The sequence below is a fragment of the Sminthopsis crassicaudata genome, chromosome 5, assembly GCF_048593235.1.
Source record: "Sminthopsis crassicaudata isolate SCR6 chromosome 5, ASM4859323v1, whole genome shotgun sequence".
NCBI classification, from domain to species: domain Eukaryota; kingdom Metazoa; phylum Chordata; class Mammalia; order Dasyuromorphia; family Dasyuridae; genus Sminthopsis; species Sminthopsis crassicaudata.
In genome coordinates this window covers 65,857,445-65,885,413 of record NC_133621.1, presented here as the reverse complement: position 1 = coordinate 65,885,413, position 27,969 = coordinate 65,857,445, and the positions used below count along the sequence as shown (strand labels likewise).

Sequence of the window (27,969 nt, the reverse complement as noted above, 5' to 3'; positions counted from 1 at the left end):
AATTACAATATATGTATACATGACCAAACAGTTGTTTTTAAGCATTCATTTTTATACTTTAAAAATATAGGTTGAGATATGAAATTGCAGTTTTGTTATATATTCAATAATTTCAATCACATGATTATCTCTTTTTATGAGACTGGATTTCTAGACCAGCTCCCAGATACCTAGAAAACATCCCCACTCTCATGATTTATCCCCACAACCCAAGACGAGAATGAGGGCAATAAGAAATTGAGCAGTGATTGGAGGTAGAACTAATCTTGCCAGGGAAACCCATTAATGATTTTTACATTAATCATTCTTCAAACCACAGACTTAATAGACTAGAAGGGGCAATGATCAACCTGAATGGATCAAACAGAACAAGAATCTCAGTCAGCTCTGAGTGTTTATTTTTCATCTCCTCCCCCTTCAAAGTGGGGAAAAAAATCTTTAAGTTGATTAAATAAATTCCAAATTAAGATAAAAGAACCCCACTCTTTTAAAAAGCCAATGACATTCCAAATCTTATTACCAGAAAATTCTTTTCAGAGGATCATAGATTTTGAGTTTAGAGCCTTTGAAATTATTGAGCCAACTCCCTATTTTACAAGTGTGGAAACTGAAGCCCAGAGAAGTTGTGAGTTTTCCAGTGTCACACAGCTAGTAAATGTCTGAGGCAACCTTTCAGCTCTGATCTTCCTGATTCTAAGTTCATTGTCCTGGACATGACAGTTCACGATCATAGTGATTTGAGGTGAAAACAATGTAAAACATAAACTTGCTTGGAATCCAATCCTCCATGCACCACAAGGGTAAACCCAAACACCTCATTTTCTTTTTCCCAGTTGATGGATCAGCCAGCTTTTCCTATCCTGAGTGTACCCCTTTGCAGTTAGCTGACCCTTAGTAACTTTCCCTTTGAATGTTATTCAGGCTCAATTTTTCCACCCTCAACAAAAAGTAACAAGACACCAGCAAATTCATGCAAAATCTTTATTTGGAACATGTGCATTAGGTAGCAGGGTTAATTACCCTTAAATAGTAATATAGTAAAGCAACATAGTATTTACATTGTGCAGAGAAATACAAAGCTCTTTGAAGACATTCATCCCATTCCATTTTACAAATATTTCATTTGCTTACTTGATTCTTCTCCTGCCCTGAATGTCCCCTTTGCCACCTCTTCTCACCATGCATTCTCTTGGACCAGATGATCTGTAGCCATGGTTCAGAGCTGGCAACAAGCCATTATGTGCTGCAGCAGCTTGCCATGGGGCTCCTTTATCTGTTTTCTGGAGTTATGTCACCGACACATGTGGGCAGACTCAGACTAGTCTTGGTTCACCAGGGTGCTTGTTTTTGCTGCATTTCAGAGATTTCTGCAGGGATGTTTCTGATTGTTTTCTCCGCCAGGCCTGGGCGTAATGGTTGGGATTTCTGCTGACCCAGGTAAAGAAGACCTCATTTAGTTTGTAATCTTGAGGTTACTGCCATTTCACCTGGCTAGGATATATCATTTTTATTTCTAATTTCTGCCATACGCTGTTCATGTCTGCTTTACCTTCCCTTCCATTCCAAGACAGTGAGGGCTAATAGCAAGTCTCTGATAGTGTGGGATGGAGGATAAAGGGATATATAAGGAAACTGAGCTGCTTCTTTGGCTCAGCAGCTGAGATCTAGGGGACTTGGTTATCATATGGGAGAGAGAATTATCTTATGGAAAACACTGCCTGGCCTCCCTACCCCAAATCAGGGCTTTTGTGCTAATGGGCTCCAGTTCAGATTCCTGTATTGGTCTCTTAACAGGGGCCACCTAATAAGAAGGCCCCAGGTCTTCTATATGATGTCTGAGCTCACAAGAGCTCCAAAGCCAGCATTAATCAATCTTTTCACCCTATCCAAGACTGTTAGTCCCCAACCTGCAACATCCTTCAGATAATGCTGAAAGAACTTTTGCTGAAAAGGGATGTAATCTAAATTCTCTAAATATATTCTCTCTCTCTCTCTCTCTCTCTCTCTCTCTCTCTCTCTCTCTCTCTCTCTCTCTCTCTCTCTCTCTCTCTCTCTCTGTCTCCCTGTCTCCCCCCTCTCACTTTTCCTCTGCCTGTCTACTCCCACTCCCTCTCTTTCTTCTGCTTTATCATCTCCCTATTCTTGGCCTGATCAGTCCTGGCCAGAGGGAAACATCCCACTCTTTGGAAAGACCTCCCACTGTGCAGATTCTTAAAGGTCATCTGGAATGTTTTTCCTAAATCCAGTTTAGAGTAGCAATTCTACTCTCATAAACGGATGCACAAAATATATAGTTTGAGTAGAAAAAAAAGATACACAAAAATTCCTCATTCAAGCAATTAGCCCCATCCCACCCCCTCCTCTTAAATCCTGTCTTCACACATGGATGGATCAGGCAGTCACTGTTTTAAGCAGAATAATGGTCCCAAATATGAAAGTTTTGTTTACAAAATCTTAGGACATCAAAAATATCTCCTCAAAGTCAAGTATTTATATAACTATGATCTTGTGGCACTTATCACTTTCCAAGAGATATTAACCTTGATACTTAATTCTGTACTACCCAATAACTTTTAACAAAGATGGCCAATGATCACAAATATCTTCTTTGAAAGTTGCTGCATTAAACCTGGGTTCCTTCCAGTCACTTGTTCTGATATGAATCAAAGCCTGGTTTTCTTTCCACAGTCATTAGCATTCCCTAGTCTGCTGTTAGCATCCTAGCAATAAAAACTTCATGATGAATAGCTGCTGGGAGAAGTCACTATTTCACTCTTCAAAAGTGATTAGGGTTACTTCAATCTATTTCATTGATGAGCCACTTGAATTTGTGATGGGTGTTAAAATGCATCCTATTTCATGGGATAGGCTATTGCACAGGTCAAAATGTGTTCTGTGAATTTAGACTAGTTTATTTCACCACAGTGATTTTAAATAATAGTGGCCTTTCACCAAGAAAAAAAATAGATTTAAATATTAAGGCTCTGATGATCAGTGTGGGAATCCCTCCTATTCCATAATGAAATAGTATATATACCTCCCACTAATAATATCTACCCTAATCAAACTAACCAACAAATCCAATGACACTGAAAGAAAAGAGTCTCAAAAAATCCACTGGGACAGAAAAGTTATACACAACAGAGGTGGTGGTGGTGATGGTGAGGGGAACTTCAGCCTTCCCAGAGAGAAATCTTTATACATATGGTTGGTACTTTCTAGGACAAGCTGTGGATATAGCAAAGAACATAGGGAAAGAATGTTAAAATGCATTATTTTCAATCAATCAAAAGTTTGCTACAAGGAAAATCAGAACCAAGTAGCCACTAGCTAAATTGATTTTCTTTCCTTTTTAAATTATCATCTTCTTTTTTTACATGTGATTCTTCTATAAATTGGTCAGAAATAAACTTTAATCTTTCAAGCCCCCAAACTTTTGATAAATATGACTATATTAATGGCCATATTTACCAAGAAAATAATTTGGCAAGTAGGTAATATTAAAATTGCTTATTGCTACCACTTAATCAATTATGCTCCATTTAATGGGGAGAAAATGATCATAATTTATTGATATTGTTGACTTCAAATAAACCATTACCTTTGAGGTAATTTTTTTTTAGTTGTCTGAGACTCGTGAAAATCTAAAAATCATGATCTTCTATATGTCCTAAATTATCTGTCTACTATAAAGGAATAAGAAATTTCATTTCCTGTTCTTACTTTTTTGTGTGTTCCCATTTCCTCTGCCTCCCCTCCCCACTCCTCATGGACATTAGGAGGAATCTGGAATGCTCAGTTTCTCTTCTTTCCAATCATTTCTAGGACATTTCTTTTTTCTTTTTTTCTTTTTTTCCCCTGAGGCTGGGGTTAAGTGACTTGCCCCGGGTCACACAGCCAGGAAGTGTTAAGTGTCTGAGATCATATTTGAACTCAGGTCCTCCTGAATTCAAGGCTGGTGCTCTATCCACTGCGCCACCTAGCTGCCCCGGACATTTCTAATTTGAATATATTTAGGAAATAAGTTGACAGTTTTACAAAGGATAAGGTTAGTTTTTTTGGGAAAAAAAGATTCTTCCCACTTTCTAAATGTATAAAGGACACCAAGTCCCAAATAGATTTGTCAAGTGGTTCAGTTTCAGGCCAATTGGCCCAACACTAATCTAAGTGGTTAACCAATGATCAAAATTTGAGTGAACCATTCTCCACTAAAGCCTTTCCCAGAAAGAGTAATTCTAAAGCTATTCTAAGCAGTAACCTGGCCCTGGTCCCTACTGATATGAATACTATATCTTGTAATTTTCCAGCTAGAAAAGCCAAAATTTAAAATGAATAATAAAATATGCCCAAGATCATTCATTAGTATATCTGAGGGGATTTTGAAGAATGATTTACATGGATCTTATTTTGTTTACAATAAACTAAATATATAAAGCTCTTCTGTAAAAAAAAAAAAATCACACAGTATAGATATAAAAGGGATTGTTTAAAGCACCACAAGGATTGTTTTTTGGGCCAAATTACAGACCACCCATAAATGATCATTTCAGGAAGTTGAGAGGAATAAAAATAGATAAGGACATTTTTTTGAGAATGGACAATGTAAGAGACAACTCTCCTGCAAGGAAGAAGGGGGATGGAAGCAAGAAATCTTCAAATGAATGTTAGCAAACCAGAATATCTTACAAAGAGAGTGGACAGAAACACATAAAAAATTCATAAATAAACTTTGTGCAGGTTAATGCAATATTAAACACAGCAGAATGTACAAGCCTCAAAATACTCTTTGAAATGCCACACATTTAATGTCTCCAAGCAATATTTTTAATACAGAGACCAATTCAGAACCATTCCAGGTAAAATCTGTGTGTGTGTGTGTGTGTGTGTGTGTGTGTGTGTGTGACATGCAACATGTGTGGATGTGTGGTGGTTAGGGGATTAAAAAATGTTGGATGGATTGGAGAAAGTGTATTTTGGGGCTGTACAATCAGATACAATATGAAATCACTTTTTGGTCATTCTAGTTAATCTGGCACCAGGATTGGAGGATTTTTTTTTAGCTCTACCCTGAAAGGGATTACTTTCAAAAATACCCCATCAGCTATATTTGTGAAAAATCTTTGTGAAAAATTCATTTCTAAAAAGAGTTAATTAACCCTATAATATTTATATATTTATATATATAGACATCTCTTTTCACAACAAAATCCAAGTGGCAGCATTGTATACGAAAGAGAGATATAACATATACATTAGAACATCCAACTGAACCCTCCTTGGGGTTCCCTTCACACAAAGGGATACATATTCTTTTAAATATAATACTTCTTTAAAAATCTGCCACCAAACAATAGTTTACATCATAGAAAAATAGTATTTCTCTAAAAAGAAATATAGTTACTTTGTTAAAATGGGCTATTTTAAATCAGCAATTTTTTTTCATATAAAAGAATTTCTAAACATCCGTACAGAAAATAAAAGTAGATAATACTGAGTGCAAAACCCACAATGGCATTTTGTTTGCAACTGACCAAAATCTTTAGTTGCTCCATAAATAATATTCTTAGACCATTATGGCTATCCCTTAGGAGCTTATAAGATATTGCTTTTATTCCCTAAATGTGGCGAGTTTACTTATGTAATTAAAGCAAATTATTTTTGACAATAGGTGGCCAAACTGATTGTAAAAGGATCAGCCTCTAAGCTTAGGGTCATTCCACATTTCCCCACAACTCAAAAGTGCAGAAGGACTCTTAGAAACAGTTTATCTCCAAGATTCCATGCTATAAACATAAAGCTTGAACTTTAGAGATTCAGAAAGGGAGCTAACACATTCACATTCGTTTTCCAGATCATTTTCATAGTATTTCCGTGTCTAACCTTTGACCCTCAAGGACCAGTTGAACTACCTCACTTCATCCCATTTACATCCTAGCTGCCTCCATCGATGTGAAAATACCTTGACAAAAGTAGGCACAAGTTAATTAGAACGGTGACAGGAACAGGTGTCACTTCAAAGGGCAAGATTTTCATTATCTCCACAAAACAGCTCTAGAAGAATGATTAATTTCTATCGGCAGTGGTAAAGGCTTTATCGATACAGCAAAAACTAGTCATGATTTCTAAGCAAATGCCTAGGCCAGGTCAGGCGGACTGGTCGCCCCGGATCAGAGAATACTTAATGAGAGGGCTGGAGTGTTCGACATTTGCCCAGGCGTTCATATCAGACTCTTTCTACTCGGCTGGGATCGTATGTATCTGTAAAAGTCAAGAAAAGGAAATAATCAGTAACAGATTAACCACATTTTATCCTCATCCACTTAGCAAGAGCAAAACAGCAGAAAAAAAAAAAAAAAGCAACATTGTCTTCTTCCTTCTCCTTTGTCCTTCCCCATTTTTAATAATGACTAAATGAATTTCAGTTATTTCTGCAAGTCTGTTTACTCTGGACTTGGGATGTGAATTTTAACTGATGTTTCAAAGGAAGCACATTCAGTCATTAAGTGGGAGGCAGGCCACATAGGGGAAGTAGTAAATAACATTTTGAGAGATATTTTTCTTCTGTTGTTCACAATGTAATACAATTAACTTTGAAACAAGCTGACTTCTGTGGTGTTCATTTGTGGCTAAGAATGCCTTTTGGTTTTCAGTTACATAGTAAGCTTAACACAATGTACCAGCTTCTCCAAGCGGGCCTGAATTTCCGTCCTCAAGTCAAATGCTACAACTTGTGGGTTTGAAGGACACACAATTCTTGGCTGTTTGCCACACATTCCCTGAAAGGGACGAGAGAAGGAAGCTGATCCCCGGCCAGAACGAGGGGGCCTTCTGCCCTTAGGACCCCAGTCATGGGCGTACTTGGATGCATGGGAACTCTGCATTGTACTTGGCTCAGCTTCTGATTAACCCAGTTTCCAGCCCCAAACTGGACACTCACACACACACTCACACTCTCTCTCTCTCTCTCTCTCTCTCTCTCTCTCTCTCTCTCTCTCTCTCTGTCTCTCTCTCTGTGTCTCTCTCTCTCTCTCTCTGTCTCTCTGTGTGTGTGTGTCTCTCTCTCTCTTTCTCTCTCTCTGTGTCTCTCTCTCTCTCTGTGTCTCTCTTTCTCTCTCTTTCTCTCTCTCTCTCTCTCTTTCTCTGTCTCTCTCTCTGTGTCTCTCTGTGTCTCTCTGTCTCTCTCTCTCTCTCTCTCTCTCTCTCTCTCTCTCTCTCTCTCTCTCTCTCTCTCCTCTCCCATTAATCAAACATGAAAAATACATGATTCATAACCCTTTGTTCTACTAAAGCATTCTATTAAACTCATTGGAGTTCCATTCCAGCTTTAACAGTATGATTCTACCATCCTCTCCTGGGATGCTAGTTTTGGACATACTACATTCAAAATGGCTTCATTTCATGAATTATAAGCTGAATTTTTCTTCTTTTAAAAATAAAAGGAAGATAAGAATGTTGAAAAACTGCCCAGAAGGAAGGCTGCCACAGTTTGCAAGTTTTAAAAAAGAAGAACTATAGCCTCTGCTCTCAGGAGGCAGTAGGTGTTATGATAGGAACACACTGAATTTAAGCATCAGGAGACCAGTTTGCCAACCAAGATCACATAATTGCTGCGTCTCAACTCTGTCGAGCCTCATTTTTCTCATCTGCCAAATGTGTTTAAATGTCTATTATGTACCAAGCACTGAGTTAAAAGCATCTTATAAATATTATCTCATTTGATCTTCACAATAACTTTGTGATGTAAATACTATTATTATCCCCATTTTACAGTTGTGGAAACTGACACAGATAAAAGTTAAATTGCAGTGTTTCAGGCTGGATTTAAATTCAGATCTTTTTGACCAAGACATGTCTGAGTGATTTGAATTCAGTTTCTGACTCTGGGCCCAGAATCCTATCTACTCACTGTGTCACCTAGTTATCTAAGCTAGACTAAGACTAGTTAGATTTTCTAGAGGCTGCTGATAGCTCAGGTTCAGCATTCAATCCTTTTTAACACTTTGGCTGCTTATTTCATAAGTGTCTTAAGGATCACATATGTCATGCCTATAAAGTATTTTGTGGCCTTAACACAATATACTTGTTATATTATTTCTGCTTTCTCTGTCTTACTGTATCTCATGTAGAGCATGTAGTCAATACATTAATGTCTTTACCATCAGAATGTATTCAATAATCATTTCATTTTACTCAACTCAGCTATATTGCTATGGAGATTGAAATGATTTTGTATATATGTGTTTAGGACCTCCTAAGTCAGTAAAGATTGAGATACTTAAAGGACTAGGCAATTTCTGTACTTAACACAGTACCTTCTATGATAAAAAGAAGCATCTCTCCCCATGTCTTCTTCTGACATTCAACCCTCAGAATAATATTCATTGCTACTGTGAGAGACTCAAACATGAACCAGAAAATGATGAGCTTTCGGTCTGGAGTAGTACTAGACCTCTTGCTGGGTTACTTTCTTTGAGGAATCTTTGGTTAACAAAGCCTGGTTTCCCTACCACCCACAATGAAAAAAGGGAGACTTTTCATTCATGAAAGTTTGAAAATGTCAAACTTGCTACTCACTGGAGGCCTGAAAATATAAATCCCTCCTAAAAGCCAAGTTAATTGGCTGTCAGATAGATAATAAGTCTTTACAGAGCACTTCCATGACACAGAGTCCTGAGCAGCTACAGACCAGAGTACTCACTGGATAAATGTTATATGGAGTCAACAAAGACTCCCTCCAGAGTCTGCCAACAAGACAAACAACAACAACAACAACAACAATAATAACAGCATTCATATATCACTTTTAGGTTTGCAAAGCACTTTATACAAATATTATCTCATTTTATCCTCATAATAATCCTAAAGGGTAAGAGGAGGTACCATTATTGTCCCCATAGTTGAGGAAGCCGAGAGAAAGAGAGAGCGAGAGAAGAGATTAAGTGACTTGTCTAGGGTCATAAAGCTAAGACATGTCTGAGTGATTTGAATTCAGTTTCTGACTCTGGGCCCAGAATCCTATCTACTCACTGTGTCACCTAGTTATCTAAGCTAGACTAAGACTAGTTAGATTTCCTAGAGGCTGCTGATAGCTCAAAGTTTCTTAAACTGTGGGTTAGGACCCAATATGGCCCCTCTGAATGTGTGGGTTACAAAATTATGATTTATCAGTAAATGTCAGATTTGTATTCCTATTTTATATAGCTATATAACCATGATCACATAAAAATTTCTCAGGTGAAAGGGTTCACAAGTAGAAAAAGTTTAAGTCTGACTCTTACTGACCTACTCGTGGGCAGACAGCCACTGAGCTGGAAGATTCACAGATTGAGTGGATATCTGAATGGGGTGTTATAAACCAAAACTGTAAATAAGACCCCGATTTTGTAGACCCTGTTAAGTTCCATCTGCTTCTGTTCCATAAGTCAAGTACTTCTAAGGGTTTCCTATCTGCCAGGCTTTTTGCTAGGGACTGAGAAAATAAAGTACAAAATGACATAGGACCTTGACCTCCATGAGATTACATACTTGCTTCAGTACAAGGAAGCTAGATGGCAACACAATACATAGTACTACAGCCAGTTGTTGGGCCTGGAGTCAAAAGGACTCCTCTTCATGAGTTCAAAGATGCTCCTTGGGCATTCCTAGCAGTTCACCATCTTAATGCTGAATTTCTCATGGACACAATGTGTATTACAGCTCAGAACTCCCAACTTCAAGAGATTCTCCCACTTGGCCTCCCTGATAGAGAGTATAGGTGTACACCACTATCTCCAACCACAGATGAGATCTTTAGACTTCTCTCTCTTTTAAGGAACCCCTCGTCAGGATACTTAGGAAGCACTCAATAAATCCCTGTTGAATTGAATCATGCAACAGAGGCTGCAAAAACAAATGCTCTGAACCCAATCAGTACCTTTCCAAAAGTAATCCAGCATTGGACAACACAATCCATATGCAAGCTGGATCCACTAGTGAGTCAGTTCCAAAAAGAAGAATAAGATAGCACAGAACCAGCCTTCCATTCTTCCATCTACAATGAAGGCACTTCGGTAGAGGGAAAGAGATAATAGCACACAATAAAGGCAAGAAAGTCCAGGATATAATCTCATAAGGACTCTATTTTATGTGTTTTGGCTGAAGTAGGAAATCTACTATCAGGGACTTTAGTGGAGAAGAGAAGCCCTGACACTTGGGCAGACCATCCAACTCAACCTCTCATTTTTTAGATGAGAAAATGAAGCCTAGAGAGGTGTTCTGGTGCCATGATGTTGGCCCCAAAGAGTTTGCTTCTGCTCGTATTCAGCCCTCCTTAGGATATACCATATAGATGATTTTTTTTTTCCTTTTTAAGCAGTGTAGAGACTGGGCGAAAAAGGTTGCTTAAAAAATTAAGGGACAACAACAGAGATCTAGAACTAGAAGGGACACTGAAGGTATCTAATCCCTTCATTTTATGAAGAAATTGAAATTCAAAAAGGTTAGATGACCAAGAAAAGTCATACCATGAGTAAGTGCAAAGGTGAGATTTGAACCCATGTCCTTTGACTATAAAACAAATGCTCTTTCCTCCATATCATACCATCACTAAGCCAAAAAGTACATCTCCTTACCTCAGTTTCCCCACTTGTAAAATGAAATGTTTATAGAGCATTTGGCACAGCACCAGGCACACATTAGGTACTTAATAAATGCTCATTTCCTCTCTCCCTTCTGTTGCTATAGACAAACTTTACAGCAACTTTACAGCATGCCACTTACACGCACTCAGTCTAATGTGAAGCATTATGAAATGCAAAGTCTTCATGATTCACTTGTTTAACACAGTCATCTATGCAGGACTAAGTCTTAAGCCAGCACCTTGTGACTGGGCTAGCTCTCATCAACTTTCAAATATTTAATTCCTCTGCTTAATGGACACTGAAAATAAATAAGAGAAAGGAAACAAAAACACATCTGCCATGAGAGGCATGGCAGGATAGACAGGATCCTCATTCATTTGTGAATTATCTAGGAGGGTTCAGCACATAAGAAATTATGAGAGTTTCTGCTTTAACCTTAAAAACTGAAACTTTATTAATTTAACCTATATTAAATGGCAGCTAATGTGTCTGAGACTGGATATCGAGTTAACGGAGCAAGCTAGAGAGTCCTCGGCCTAAAGCCAAAAAACTCGATCGATATCTAGTCTCAGACACATTAGCTGCCATTTAATATAGGTTAAATTAATAAAGTTTCAGTTTAGTTTCTTCATTGATAAATCAGATATAATAGTAGCACTTCTCCCCCAAGGCTTTTGTGAGGATCAAAGGGGAAAATATCTATAAAACCCTTGATTATAGTAGGACCTTAGTATACGTTTAATAAATGTTTGTTCTTCTCTTTCCACTCCCAATTTCCTCTTTACATTAGTCTAAGATAAAAGTCCTCAAACTTTTTAAAATAGGGGCCAGTTCACTGTCCCTCAGAGTGACTGTTGGAGGGCTAGACTATAGTAAAAACAAAAACTCACACCGTTTCTGCTCCTCAGACCATTTGCCATAACCCGACGGGCCACATAAATGTCCTCAGCAGGCCGCATCTGGCCCGTGGGCCGAAGTTTGAGAACCCCTGTCTAAGATTTTGAATTTAATAAAGCATTATTTCTTTCAAAACTAGGAGAGCTTAACAAGGAAAGGACAAAGTCTTAGATTTCTAGTCACCTGAAGAAAATCTGTCCCTTATAACATTTTTATAACGTTTGCCTCTTGAATGTCGGATCTATTCTTTGTGATCAGACAAAGGTGTTTCTGTCTAAGGCACTTGGTTTATGAATCCAGTGACTAAATGGGTCCATTAGACTGTCTAGGGGTTCCATATCATAAATAAAGTAAAAAATGTCCCCATTCCAGACTATTCTTTTATAAAATAATCTTTTTTTTTAAATTTAAAATCAATAATTATTCCCCAATTCATTTGATCCATATGCCAAATTTCACATGTTGGTTTTTCTTAAAGCAGGATGAGGTTATTTTTTATATTCTGAAAGGCAGTGTGACCTTTGAAATCAGAAAGACCTGTGGGTGGGGGGACGTTGTTCCTTTAACACCTACCATCTTTGTGACCACAGGCAGGTCCATTAAACTTTTGTAGTGACCCTAGTCAACTTTCTAAGGCCATATAAATTAAAAACAAATTGGTGATTTGCCCTTGATAAAGGGAGTCTCTATAGCAAGAGTTCCCCCATACCACAGAAATCACCTTTCCCAAAAGGATTCTAAGCCAAGACAGAATGTACTCATCCCTAACAAAGCATCATTCAAGTGTTAATGCTACTTACCTAGGCAAAAAAAATCTTGCTCTGCATTCTTCTTTACACTATGTACTGTGTGATGGCCATTTTCTTCAAGAGATATGATGTGCTTCGACACAGTATCAGCATCCTCCACTTTGTGTCCTGGGTCACTGCCGTTCAAAGAACCAAAGCTCCTTTTCTGTCCTTCCAGTCTTCTCTGAATTTTCTCTTCCTCTGTCTCCTCCCCAGAATCCGTGCTCTTAGAACTGAGACGCCTAATTCGAGAAATGGAATCCACTTCCTTCATTCTCATTAGCCGATCCACAGCTGTTTTGGTCGGGGGGCTGACTAATTTCTCTTGGATGGTTTCAATCACCTTGGAGGTGCTTCTGAATTTCTTTTCTGAGCCCATCCCGGTAGAGTTTCTTTCCAGATAATGAAACAAAGTTGACTTGTAGGACTGATTTGTCCTGAGGTCCTTTTGATCATGGAGCTTAGATGATGATTTGGGCTCAAGTTCGGGGACCAAAGAATTACTGGTGTCATCACCATTTCCATCTGGGTTCAGTTCAGAATCTTGGTGAATTACACGTGTCTTCAAATGTGTGTCTCTGTCCCCTACAAAGAGAGGGCTTTCGGTCCAGCCACACTTTCTCCTGCTATCAAAAGCACTTTTTGATGATGTGGGCTCAGGGGGATTTGGCTGTACCACATTATATGATCTTTCTACTGCTGGAAAATCAGCCTTGGGAATATTTTCAGCAGTTCCGGGAGGAAGGTTTGGCCCTTTGTCCTTGTTACCATGGATGAGGGACTCCACTGCTACTTCTATGCCCAGAATCCGTGCAGCCCGTGTTTGAAGAGGTTCATTAGGAGGGATTTCTATTGCACCTGGTTTTTCTAAAATACCATCTAACTTGTTGGCCCTCTGCACTGGACCCATATCGTGCTCCACAAACTTTATTTCTGGTTCAGACAGACCCTGGGTTTTGTTCACTAAAGAAATGTGTCCTTCTGACTCCCTCTCTTTAACTCCTTCACTCCTGGAATGAATCATTTGGCTTGGTTGTATAGAATGTAATACATCACTATATTGCCTATTTTCTTGGGGCTCTCTTATGTCAGTTGGGTAGCTTGAGGGGTTTGGAGCCGTCTTCATCAAACTACTTGACATCATTCTTTTTCCAGGGTCTGGGCTGATAGCCAATCTGTCTATTCTATATTCCATTTCCTGCTTTCTTGTTTCTGGAATCATGCTTTCAACCAAGGGCTTGACAGATTCACCTTTGCTATCTCTTCTTTGCAAGGGGATCTGTGCTTGGGGGTAGTCACATATGAAATCAGATATCAGTTCCACACTCTTAACTCTGCCTGATTTAAATGCAGGAATCTCTGGTGCTGTTATCCTTGGCTGTAGTCCAACTCTCATGTCCTGAGTGGGTGCATGAGGCTTATAGTCCTTTAGGTCAGCATCAGCACCAATGTCCTCCTGCATCTGTTGCTCACTTTCTGCAACTTCTCCATCAATACTGCTACTGCTTCTGCTACAATTACTACTACTTTCTTCCTGTTCTTGAAGTTCCTTGTTAAAACTTTCTAACTGACTTATTACATCCCAGGGACGACGGCTAACTGGTTTTAAGAGAAACTGACCAAAGAGCTCCTTACTATTGCATGGGGCACTTGACTCACCCTTCACCACTTGACCTTTGACTACTGGCTTAGTGTCCCTCTCGTTTATATTTGCAGAGGCTCCATGAGGCTGGCTCTGGCCTGCTTTTGATGTAGGAATCGTGGATGAAGCTGTTCTCGAGAAAGCACTATTGCTAGATGGACTGAAGTACATTTGACCTTTCAGATTACAGGTATTTGGTCTCATCTTCCGGTCACTGGAAGGTGATGCTGTTGTCTTCAGAGTTTCAGAGGCAGAGGGTTCTAATAATTTCAGAGTGGGGTCTGATACTTTTGCAAGGGGAAGTGCATCATGTTGGCTCTCCATCTTTTTAGCAGGGAGAAACTGGGAGGTTTGGGATTCTTGAGTAATAGGGGTCTGCGTTTGCTGGTCTCTGTACTGGTCACCTGGCCAAGAGCCAGAATATCTGAGCTCCCTGTGTTTGATGGGGTGACTGAATCTGAGGTCATTTGTTTGTTTGTACTGTTTTGGCCCTCCAGGTCCTTGTTTTTGTAACTCAGTTTTACTGGCCATGTTTCCTGTAAGTGCTTGCAGCTCCAGGTCAGTGGAAGACATGCTTAAGAGACTTTGTTCTTGCAAAACCCCATTCTTATCATTGCCATTCTTTTTATCAGCATTCTGTTTTAAATCATTGTTATTCCTATCTGTATCTGGCAGATGTGGCTCTGATTTAACTGGGACAGAAACCAAGCAAAATACAGTCTCGTTCACTTTTTTCTTTGAACTTTTCTTGGTCTGAATCCCAGTTTGAAATGTTTTGAGCTTAGTTATGGTTTCACAGGTACTCTCCCACTGTGGGATTTGGGAAGAAACCCTCCCTTTAGTGCACTGCTGACGGCTGCTTCCCTTATCAGGCTGCTGTTCACTTAAAACACAATTGTCTCTTTGGTCAGGCAAGGCACAGATTTCTCTGTCTGGGGGGGTTGCTGCTGGGAGCCACCCGAGGCTAGGTGCGTACGTGGCAGGATCATTCTCACTTTTGGTTGTGGGGACTTGACTTTCGGGATGCAAAAAGGCACCATCATCTTGTGCTTGAACCCGAGCTGGGCTTTGGAAATCAGAGGGACCTGTGGTATATAGTGTTTCAAGGAATTTGGTTTGCTGGCCGAGGTCCTGATGATGGGTCATTTTGATGTGTCGAATTCGTGGGTCATTGAAGGGAATATACTGAACCGAGCTGTTACAAGCTTCCACATGCTGGGGATGTCCAGAAAGCCCATGGGGGGGACACCCACTTGCACCATATTGATTCCCAGACCTGTAGGAGCTGGATGAAGAGTAATGGCCAGCAATGGGCTTCTCCATCATCAGCCGCTGCTGCTGCTGTATGTGACCACCATACTGGAAATGAGGCACTTCATTTGGGAAATGTGGATTTGTGTTCTGCTGGGGTGGTGACCTGTAAGATGGTGGTGGGACATACATGGGAGGCTCCAAATTTGGATCTGGGTTGTAAGGGTCCTGCCTAGGCTCATTAGTTTGGGGCAGAAAAGAAACACAGTCTTTCTGGTAGTTGTCCTGATACCTGCTGGTTTCTACTCCACCTCGAGTTTGTCGGTGAAGTTCATAAGATGGAGGTTTGAGGGGTCTCCCATACTTGGGCTTTTGTAAAGGAATATAGGGGTCACCCTTTTCAGGGTTTCTTAAGTACTCCAAGTTTGATGTACTATTTGTAGGATAAAATAGCATTTTAGCATCCCCGGGGAAATGGTAATCATTTATCAGAATGGGCATTTCCACACATCTTAGGCTGTCGGGGGAAAGAACTCTAGGCAATGACTGGGACTTCCCCTTGTTTTGGGAATTAAATGTATTATCTCCTTTAGTAAATGAGTACACGTCTTGAAGCAGCTTCTCACCATCTCCATCAGACATCTGCCTCCCCAGTCTCCTAGGCTGGTTCCAGCTTTCAAAATTTGCATTCTGCCACTTGGGATCTCTGGATATTTTCCAGCTGTCTTCCAAAACTGCTCTCTTCATCGTGTTTTCCAACCTCGATCCTACTTCCAACTGACCCTCTCTCACATTTCGGTTCATACCATGGGGCTCTGCCATTCTGGGGGTTTCCAGGTTTCCTCGGTCTGTATAATCCAGCAGCACACTGAAGTCTTGTCCTTTTCTTCTCCAATAGGCAAGATCTGGCTTAGGCTGAGAAGACCACTCTAATGGTGGCTGGTTATAAAACCTACAGAAAACAAACACATATGCTGTATTAAAAAACAACATATAAAAGAAATGTGCTTTTTCTTTGCCTTCTGGCCTTCCAGAAGTGAAACTTTGCTTTATTCCAAATGAATTTCCATTTCCCTTTTGTTAATTACTCCCTTTCAGATTGCACTTTTTTTTTTTTTTTTGGAAAGACTGGACAGATCATGATTACTTGGATAACTATTTGTTTTAATATCCAGCTATTTAGGGATTAGAATAGCTGCCTATGAAGAGGCAAAGGTACAAGCCCACTGTCTATCATAGCCAAATCAGAATGCTGCACAGTAAACCTTGTTCAAATCATTTAAGCACTTAAGCTTGGTAGTATTGGTAGTGTTGCTGGACTAGCAGGTGAAGGCAAGGCGGAAAAGTTCAGAATGGCCACATCCATTATCAGGAAATTCATGGTTTAGTGAGGTAGGCTGGCAATGAGGCAAATTATGATCAGCACTGTTTTCTGTGCCCTCCCTCCTCATCCAGTAGTGCCCTCATTTCCTTCTCCCCACTGAACACATAAAAACCCCTTGCAGAAATTTGTATCTCCCCTATCAGGTCATTGGATTTCCACACTTTGAAAATCAGGCTCCAGCATGCTAACTTCTGGCACTCACTCTTGGGCCTAACATTTGGTTTATACTTGTTCCCTTCATGATACGGATCTTTATCTCCTCTACCACCTTTCCCCCACTAAAATGTCCCTTGGGTGGCCATAATATAAGAAACACAAAAAGCATAGGTATGGGCCAAAATGGTAGCAGAAAAGAGTTGATTTAGGAGGCCTAAAGAAGAACATCGACCTAGAAATCTGTCAAGAGTAAATGTGGATGGCTTTTTTTCTCACCATGTCTGGTGAGAAGATTCTAGATACCATACAAAATTTTCTCTTAAGTTGAAATTTGCCAAATGTCTCTCTTTATCCTAAGACAATAAATACCACTACTATCAAAAAAAAAGTTTCTGAAAAAGCTCTCTGTTAGGTGTGGTATAAAATGTTAAGGGATGATATATTATTGTCCAGAGATGTGAATTTTATTATATAATAAAAATTCAGTTATCTGGAATGCTGAGGAGAAACAAGTGTTCCAGTGAGTAAATAGTTAAGCAGAAAACTGTTTCAATTCTTGTCATAAAAGGCTTTCAAAGATAAATTACTTCTCTTTTCTGCACAGTGTTCTGAAGGTTACTTGAGAACATGTTGTGCCTCAGGTTCCTATTTCCGAATAGCAAGTCTCATTGTCCAAACTTGTAGTTAGAGGAGTAAGAGATAGAAATTAATGTGTATTCTCAGGGATTTACCTTAGTAATTACTACTTCAGGGGACAGAATTCCTGATACAGTTTTCTAGTGATTTAACTCCTTTCTCTTAAAAGTTGAAATCAATTTTAAAAAAAGTTCTTGAGTAGGGAATTTTAGTTGGGTTCTGCAAGACTGAATTACATGGAAATTATATGCACTTTAATACAAACAGCCTATTAAGTAGCTACTTTTATCAAGTTCTGGAAAAAATATAGATTAATTTCCCTGAAATCTTATTTATTTTAGGTAGAATACTGCCCTCATGAACCAGAACTAATTCTGAAAAGAGACTTGGGTATTGGTAGAGCAAAGAAAGCCATAACTGTGTCATTATTATTTGACTCAAAAATTTATTTCACATAATAATCCCCAAAGCTTTACAGTTACAACCAAAACTCTAAGAAGCAATCTGTACTGACTGGCTGATGGATGGGTATGCACAAGTCATCCCCTGACATTGGCCCCATTGGCTTGAAGGACATACACTCTGTTCACCATCCAAGACCACCCAATGGCCCCTTCAAAGTTTTGCAACTTTGTTCTTTGTGAGTCCACTAGAACATCCTCCACTGTGTTATGGAAGGTCAGGCTGACAAGGAGAGAGAAGTTGAAATATTTTTAAATCCTTAAGGTCGGCTGGTTATCAGAAATTAAACTTAGCAAAACCCTGTACTTGGCAAGGTTTAATTCAAAGTATATAAACTTTTTAAGACACTGAAAATGTCAGAGGAACAATTAAAGAGGGAAAAAAGATAAAAAGTCCATGGTACATCTTTTAGGCTTGAAGAATATACAGGACAACTATGTCTAGGTTTAAGCTGCCATATGTTCTGCAGAACATAGAGAGAAGCTGATTGCTAATGGCTGATATAGGGCAAATTTTCACTGTTATGCAGAACTCCTGGCTTCTTGAAACTCTAAGTACTATGCAGTTAGGAAAGTGAAAGTTTCTCCTTCAGGGACCAATTGCTATAAACAGTAAAGATTTTTTTTTTCATTTAAGCTTAGCAGACAGATGTAAATTTTTCTCTACTTCCAATCATTGTCTGATGGGAAATATGGATTAATCTCATGGCAAGATCAAAGGATATCTAATGGACAGCCCATGAACTTCACTAGCATTCTCATGATATTAATAGGCTTTAGCAAATGCTTCAAAGACACAGAATGGAATTCCTTACCATAGTAAACCTATGGGTGGCAACCTGCATCATCAGAAGGAATATCCCTTATTCATGAAATTACAGCTCCATTGGAGAATGGAGCTATGTTTCACTAAAGCCTGCCTGCTGATATACCACAGAAAACCCTAGGTTGTTAAAGAGTACATCAGCAGGCTGGCTCCAAGAGGAAAAGGACCAAAGGAGCAGCTAGGTGGTGCCACAGTGCATAGAATACTAGACCTGAAGTCACAAACTCATCTTCCTGAGTTCAAATTCGACCTCAGACACTTACTAGTTGGGTGATCCTGAGCAAGTCATTTAGTGTTGTTTGCCTCAGTTCCCTCATTTGTAAAATGATCTGGAGAAGGAAATGGCAAACCACTCTAGTATCTTTGCCAAGAAAATCTCAAACAGGGTCAAGAAGAGTAGAATATGACCAAAATGACTGAAAAAGTCATCACCACTAGAGAAACAACACAATTAAGTTGGAAAAGGGTTTGTTCACCATGATGACCAGAGAATAGGTTTTTTGTTTGTTTGTTTTTGTTTTTAGCCACAGTAGCCCTCAAAGACCATCTTCAAAGTAATAGGAGGATTATTTATCTCTGCAGGAGTTGATGGAGTGTGTGCCCCCATTAAGAAAATATTGAGTATGTTGTGTATGTGTGTGTGTAGCATACATGCAACATAGTGTTTCAAATAAACAACAGACTTATCTCATGATCTTTAGGTCAGATACACCTCAACTAACTAAATACCACCTACATGAATGAAGAAAGTAATAACTATACTGTGAGATGTATCATACACATATAGGGATTTCAGGTAGTAGTGTCTGTCTGTCTGTCTATCTATCTATCTATCTATCTATCTATCTATCTATCTATCTATCTATCTATCTATTATCCCTATCTGAAGAGACTAAAAATAATCTAATGGAAGAGGTAAGATAAAATACACCTATCCTGTCTTTTCAATGGATGCTGCTTTTATCTAATAGGCATTGTATTCCACCCTATATAGCTCTATCTCAAACTACCTCTTCCTAACTCTCATTTAGAACTCTTGTAAGACAAATAATCATGTCGATAATCCATAACTAGGACACTGATGTGACCTATCAGGAGACAATATAAAGCCTGAGCTTTGTAGCCAGAGGACATGAGTTCAAACCCGAGTTCTATCTCTTAGTACTTGTATCCCCTTAGGCAAGATGTTTCACCACTTTGAGTCAACTTTCTTATTTGCTAAATGAAAGCTTTGGACTAGATGACCTTTCCAGTTCAAAAACTATGATCTTGTGATTTCTATAGTATGAAATGTTTCAAATCTATCACGTCGATCTATCTAGACAATATTAAGGTGACTTAAACCCATTGTTACAGTATCAGGATCTGGCTTATAAATGCCAAGTTTTTCAGCAGGTAGAAAATAAAGGAAATGGAAAGAGGGGTTATCAGAACCAGCTGTTATTAGGCTAGAGAAACTCCACTGAGGAGGGGAGTATTGATCAGAGATACTGTTGGAAGAGGAATCATTTGTCAAAAAAAAAAAATCACCAACCCCCCCCAAACAAAACAAAACAAAACAAATACTGTTTGGTTGAAATCTTTTGCTTCCTTGAATTAAAGCCTTGTTGAAATAGAATAGAATCTGACATGTTGATCTTTTACAGAACACTTTGAGAAGTGGACTGCCATTGATTTTTTTTCAAACCTCTTTAGATGATTCAGCCCCTCCCCAAAGAAGAATAAATAAGAGATAAGTGAGAGGCAGTGAAATTGGATACCACCAAAGAAGAACAGAATCATGACCAACCTAGAGAAAAGTGGTCAGCATGGCAGCAATTTGAAAATTCAGGAGGCAGTTGAGAATAGAGGGGTCAGCCTTGGAGTCAGGATTCAAGTACAATCTCAGACACATAAGTGACTATGAGGACATCCTTGAATCTCCATAATTATAAGTTACAGAGACATAGATCCATAGTTGGAATTCCTACACTAATGAAATCATGGGTCTGAATGGAATAGCCTTCCATTCCCATTCTCTACTTCCTTTGCCAAAAAAACCAAAATCCAACTAGATAAAAAAAATCTTAAAAGCTAGTCAAGGCTATCAGAAATGTTCTTTCCAGAGAAAGAAGTGATTGTGTCTGAATACAGATCGACACATTTATTTTTCTTAAGGGTTTTTATTTGGAAATATATATATATATATATATATATATATATATATATATATATATATATATATATATATATATATATATATATAAAAGACATGATATATTAAAGACATGACTACTATGGAAAAGCAGATCAAGGTACAGGCACCATTGTACTTAATATGGTTCAATGGTATGATACTTGGCAGTTAAGGAAGCAAATGTAATTTTAGGCTGCATTAGATGAACATGAGGGGAATAATGAGAGGTGTAATTGGAATTCGTTGCCTTTGGTTCTGTGGACATTTTGGAAGAGATATCAGTAAGTTATAAGCATTCCTGGGGGACAACCAGGAACTAGAACTGAAGGACCTAGAACTGAACTAATGAAAGGAACCAATAACATTTAGCCTGCAAACTTGTACCTGACATACATTTTAAACTGTTTTGTTAAATTTGAAATCTAAAAACTGCTACACAATGATTTCTAGTATATTTATGTAAGGAAATAAAATCCAGTTTTTCTTTCAAAGAAAAATCATTCAAAAGAAACTCAAGATGGCAGTCCAAACTGCAGGAAGAAGCTAAGGAAAAGTAACAGTGCATATTAAAGCAAGGAGGGAAAAGATAAAGCACTCAAATGGAATTTCTAATCCAAATAAAATGGGTCCAGGGAGGAGTCTATCTAAAGATTTATTGAGCAAGAATGAATTAATTATCATGCACATTTTTTACATTGAATGAACAAATGATAAAGAATGTATTAATTGTTCACCTATGTACCAAGCATTGTACGCAATGCAAAGGACATAAATATAAGAAAGTAAGATGGTACTTATTCTCAAGGAGCATATACTAGGGAAGACAACAGAGAAAAGGACTTAACGGGGGATACTGCACATGTGTGAGATGATTCAGAAAGAGCCAAAAAGTGAGTGGACTCCTAATTCCAGGAAAGATAAGAAAAAGTTCATCTATTCCCAAAATAGTTTCAAAGGCAAAGTCTGACGTTCTGTGAGGGGAATGAAGATAAAGGCTAGAACGCAGGCAGCATGTTTGGAAAGGAAATTCACTTATTCAAATGGGGATTGTTGAAAGTTTTGTGTTTTAGGAACTGAGTGGAAGGGACCTAAGTAGAGAAAGAGCCCAAAGAGGGCTCAACCACCGAAAGCATAATTTCTGAAAATCTTTAAGAAAATTAGGGAATGAATTTTGACATCTGGGAATTCCTGAAAATGAGTGCAAAATAACAGATGATACACAGGCTAAGTAATATTTTAAAAATCTAAGCATGCATAATGCATTATTTCTAGATTACTGACATCTTTAAAAAGCAAAGAAAATTAGCCAATCTAATAACTGAATGTTTTAAAATCATTTGCAAAAGAAAGCTGGATAAAGAGGAAATAGATGTTGATTCATAAAAGTTGCATGTGAAAGCTTTTCAAAAGATAACATATACTCTGAGGGAAAAAATAGAAAGAGGATTGGGGTGAAGCTAGGGCAGTATTGCTAGAAATCAAGAAAATTAAGAAAATATCATTCTAATGAAATACTGGAAAAATAGAAACACTCAAAAACAAAAAGGTATGTTGAAATGAGCCTACAAAAGTGAATGAAGGGAGAAATTGGGGAAAAGATCATGTACACACTTATTAAGTGCTTATTACATACCAAATATTGTGTTAGGCATTAAGAAATCAAAGACAAAAGGAAACAGCCCCTGACCTCAGGAAGCTTACTTCTACTGGAGCAGATTAGATTGGACCCTTGTCCCCTGAAAGGGTATACATTTAGACTATGATCTAACTTCCACATCAAATCTTCCAAATTAGGAAGAAAAAAATACCAGAGAGCTTCCTGTTATTTAGATTCTAAGTAAATTGTATATAAATGTAGAGTGATACCCATGGGACTACTTAGCTCAGTGGCAAATTAAGTGCTAAAGAGGCCTTTGGGCCATAGATTTTATTCCCAGGAAGGTAGTTAACTTGCCAGAGAAAACACATGTCTCTATACCACTGATTAATAACTCAAGTCCTGTCAAAGCATATATAGCATTTTATTTTACAAAAAAGTTACTTTTTATCTCTTCTCTTACAGGCTGAATTATATGTACAGTATATGTGAAAAAATAACTCTGAAGAAAGTCCATTTAGATATTTATATTAGATTCAGAACCTATACTCAAATTCACAATTTTAACAGCTGCCTTTTTCTTATGAAGCAGAGAAATAAAGGCAAGAAAGAAAACTCAAAACAGCCCTTCTCCTGTATGAAAAAGCACCCCTAAGTATGTGTCTTACTGACCTTATACACTCAACATCTTTTGTGTGACTTAGATTGTAAATTCCTAAAGTATGTGTCAAGGGAGGGTACATTTTATTATAATTGTTTCACAGTTACTAAATATGAACTTCTGGGGCACTTTTAAATTTTGATTCATAGACATTTAATAGATTGTTTTCAAATTGTAGGTAGAACATAAAGACATAAGCCCTCAAGGAATGTTTTGTTATTCAGCTGTTTTTCAGTCATGTCCAACGCTTTGTTGGGGTTTTCTTGGCAAAGATACAAAGTGGTTTGCCATTTCCTTCTCCAGCTCATTTTACAGAAGAGGAAACTGAGGCAAACAGGGTTACATGACTTTTCCAAGGTCACACAGCTAGTAAGAATCTGAGTCCTGATTTGAACTCATGAATATGAGTCTTCCTCACTCCAATACACTGTATCCATTAGCAAGGGATTTATAATCTAAAAATATGAGGGAAAGAGTACAGTGGTAAGCACTAGGTTAGAAATCAGAAGTCCCTTGTTCTAATCCCATCTCTATCATTTAGTGGACCTGATTTTGGGTGAGTCATTTAATCTCTGTGGACCTCAGTTTTCTCATTTATAAAATGGGGAAATTAAAACAGAGAGCCTCCAGATCCCTTCTTCCTTCAAGTCTACGATCCTATGACCTTCAGAGTATGGTGTAAGGCATAATATAATGGCAAAGGAGAGAGCTAATCAAAGTGTAATGTTCAGAGTAAGACTGTTTTCATCTAGAAAAAATAGGGAAAGCTTCATGGAGGAGGTTAAGCCCCTACTTTACAAGCAACTGTTTTTTTTTTGTTTTTTTTTTTTAAGTAATGGGTCCTCATAATCTTAATACACTTATATGGTAATGTTGTTCAATCAAATATTTTCTAAGCCAGTGAATATAGTTAACATGGTGCTAGACTCTTTGGAGAAGACAGAGCTCTAAGATATAAAGAGAAATCTCAAGGCATATAGATATCAATTTGACAGACAGACAGACAGAAAATAAACAATTATAAGTATTTCATTACGTTGTATAAACTGAAGTAGGTTTCAAACTCCAGTCTCCCTAACTCCAAGTCAGCATTCTACCACCTACCAGTTTCTATTTAAAAGAGCCAGGAATTGAACCTATGTCTCTAGATATTAAGTCCAGTGCCGTATTGGACTGCAGCTATAGACTGCAGTAAACATACTTCAATGACCAGTCACAATATGTAGGCACTAGGACTCCTGCTCATTGACAAGTCTACTCAGAAGTACCATAAATAAGAGCAAGAACAGAAAGTTTTGTTGTCAGAAAGCATTGGGCGGCTGTTGCTAAAAACTGGTTTTAGATATGAATTTCATAAGAAATTTAATCAATGCAAAAACAGACTAAATTACCAGACAGAAAGAGAATAGTGAATTGCGGCAATAATTCCAATGGGTGACAAATGCTCCCAGATGATCTCAAAGTAGGATCTGGCTCAAAAAATCTTGAACCAACCAATACATTTAGACTAAAGTTATCTTATCCACTCTTCCTTTCCTCCTTCTCTTCCCTCCCTCCCTCCCTCCCTCCCTCCCTCCCTCCCTCCCTCCCTCCCTCCCTCCCTCCCTTCCTCCCTTCCTTCCTTCCTTCCTTCCTTCCTTCCTTCCTTCCTTCCTTCCTTCCTTCCTTCCTTCCTTCCTTCCTTCCTTCCTTCCTTCCTTCCTTCCTTCCTTCCTTCCTTCCTTTCTTCCTTCATCACAACTTACTACCCACGACCCTGAAGAAATCTTTCTGGACTACAGATTTCACACCTGCAAAATGACTAGATGACTTCATTATATCTATGATCCCATGATCCTCACTAGAACTGTATGAGTCTAGCTCTATGGACGTTACATACTTTTACAGAAAAAGACAATTAGGATCTTAAGAATTTACCATGATTTCTGTCAAGAAAGTAAAGGGTGGATTGAAGTAAGAGGAGATTATAGATGGAATGGAAGGTTTGGGAAGCTATTTTAATAGCACAGGGAAGTGAGAACCTGTACTAGAATGGTAAACAGAAAAAAAACGAGAGAGGAAGCAGGGTATGAATGCATTACAGAGGCATGTTCAATAGCACCTGATAATTGATTTGATATAAAAAGCATTGGGCCTGGAGTCAGGAGGACTTGAATTCAAATTTGAACTCACACACACTCTAGCCATGTGGCCCTGGGAAAATTGCTTAACTCCCAATTTGTCTTGGCTTTTCATCTATAAAAGGGGGACACAGGAAAGAAGAAAAAGGACAAACCAGTCCAATATCTGTCAAAAAAGTGGCGAGTCAGACACCAACTGAATAGCTCAACAGCAATGATAGTTAATGGGCTAGAGAAGTAGAGAACTGAGGGAAAATGAGTGAAAGGTAATGATAGTAACAAAAATACTGATGTTGGGCAGAAGAGCAGATATGTAGGAAAAGTTCTGCTTGAAGAATCTGGCTAGTTAGCATATTAAAAAATTAAAAAGCAGGCAAGTTCATGGTTGGTATTGATGCAAAGAACTGACCAACAACACAGTATGTGGAAAATGTAGACCGAAAAAGAAAAAAAATTGCTGGAAAATATATGTATAACTAGAATTGTGACAGGAAAAGGTAGGATTCTCTGCATGTCAATAATGGGAAGTCAATCTCTGGATGCTGAGACCAGACTGAGCCTGTTATAGATTAGGAGGAGTTGGGGGAGAGAAAGAAGAGAAGTAATGGGAATCCAATCACTGTATGCTTAGAACAGATTGAGTCTCTTATAGATGGGAAGGAGTTGGGAGAAAGAAAAATGAGGAGGAAGTAGAGAAGGGAATGAATTTAAAGATAGAATTTAAGCTGCTTGAAGACAGAGACTCTGAATTTTTTGCCTCTGTATTTTCAAGTTCCTGGCACACAGTAGGGGCTTATTATTTATTTAACTGGATTAACATAATAGACAGGCTAGAAAAGGAGAATGAGTAGGAAAAAAAGGCACATCCACACACAGAAGAGCTGTGGCAGAACCCCACTCAAGAGGCACCAGCAGCAAAGATGTCATGCCCTTGAGTTGTTCCTGAGAAAGGGCTCTTATAAAAATCTTTAAAACCTCTCTCCACAGGATGTTCAAAACTTTGTGCAAGCTTAGAAAACAAGTCTTTAACAAGTGCCTATGAGAGATAAGAAAAAGCTCCCCATCCCTGCCCCTGCCACACTTAATAATTTCTATTATTCATTCATTTCCTTGGTTGATATGGCAATGAACTTGATAGAGCCCATCTTTCCCCTTTTTGAAGAAGCAGCTTTCTGAGAAGACTAAGAAGTCCCAGCACCCTCATGTAGCTGCACGTGATTCCCAAAGATGTAGTCTGCTATTTCTGTCTAGAGTCCAGACTGCATTTACATACTTCTGAGATGTAAGGTCCTAGAATCCAGCTGGGAGGGGAAAGTTCGGGCTTCAAAGATCTGTTTTCTCAGAACAGAACTCTCATCACCAAAGCAGCAGTTACTTCCGAGGGTCATCGCTGAGCAAACAAAGGAAGGCTTCAAACATTCCTTCCATCACTCAGGGGGTCCCTAAGACTAGATGCAGCCAATTACAGATTGCCTTATGACCTCTGACTCTTGTGGAAGACACAGAGAAAGAAAGGTCAAATGTAGAAAACCAGGAGAACCTACTGCTCCAAAATTACCTGCCAAAGGGTTCTACTCTGGGCCTCAAACTGATTCAGAATCAGCTTTTGATGATGAAATAGGTAGATTTTTTAGGTGTCTAGTACTCATCATAACACAGTTGAAAAACAAGGAGCAGAATGTCATTTTAGAAGCCTACTATCTTTCCAGGGGAAAGGGGGATTTGACACAAAAGGGAGGTTAGTGTCAACTGAAGTGTTGGGCAAATCATCTTTTAAATAAATCTTTAAATTCATCAGACCCATTTTCTGATGGGTTTAGCTCATAATTTTGTAAGGTTGGCCATGCAAGTTTCACCTCCTTGATGGAGATGAGGAACTCAAGATTTAATTTGTCCAGAGGAACAAAGACTAAGTGCCAAGGTAGGGAGTTAATGACAGATCAGTCAAACAATAAGCATTTATTAGAGTTCCTAACTTTGAGAGAATATTAAAACCGATCCTTTATCTACTATATTGAACTGCTCCATATTGAGGTCACTGGCCTCTAGGTTCCCTCCTAATGAGCTAACACTATCACCCATGATATAGTCTCTCATTTTATGCCCCAAAGGGTGGAACTCTAAAGGGAAGAAGTTACACCTGTTTATATAATTCTATTGTCAAAACAAATATTTAGTTTACTGAAATAAAGCAGGAAGAGCAAGTTTAGATTCTTTTTCCTCTGCACCCGTTCATATAGTAGCTAAGGCTGACTATTTCAAGCATGGCGCTGGTGCTGAGGAAAAATGGGCGTTGTCAGGAAATGAGTTTTCCCATGCCTTTGTTGGAAATGAGACCATGCTACCTAGCAAGGTACCTTAAACTTATTATCCTAAATAGTTAAAACTCTCTAGGTGAAATGAGAGAATCACATGCTTCTTCTTTAATGGAAAGAGACTATTTCTGAGAACATGGACTAGATAGGTTTTTTATCAGAGATGTAAGTCAAAGCTTCAGGGCAACTGGAAGGGAGATTGCTAGACTAAATCATTTTTTTTTTTCTTTTTGATGTCTCCAAGATCAGAGCTTCTTAAACTTTTTCCACTCAAGATACCTTTTCACCCAAGAAATTTTTTCGTGATTCTGAGTATATATAGGTATAAAAAAGATATAAAATCAAACATTTACGGATAATAAAGCATAATTTCATGACCCCCCTCACATTCAGTTACAAGGTCCCATGTGAGGTCCTGACCCACAGTTTAAGAAGCAGGG

The 27,969-nt window shown here is 38.5% G+C and overlaps 1 protein-coding gene across 5 annotated transcripts in view; it reads right to left on the bottom strand.

Annotated features, from left to right (window-relative positions):
* Positions 1-967: 967 nt before the first annotated feature.
* The window catches only part of JCAD (junctional cadherin 5 associated), a 71,895-nt gene continuing 44,893 nt past the window's right edge, over positions 968-27,969 (bottom strand). For 4 of the 5 annotated variants that reach the window (XM_074267020.1, XM_074267022.1, XM_074267021.1 and 1 more), the window contains 2 exons: positions 12,317-16,149; positions 968-6,258 (listed from right to left, as the gene is read on the bottom strand). In XM_074267020.1, coding sequence (XP_074123121.1) covers positions 6,224-6,258; positions 12,317-16,149 — 3,868 coding nt within the window. In that variant the 3' untranslated portion in view covers positions 968-6,223. Of the gene's footprint in view, positions 6,259-12,316; positions 16,150-26,487; positions 26,545-27,969 lie in introns of those variants that run through there. The other variant, XM_074267024.1, reaches the window with a different exon arrangement.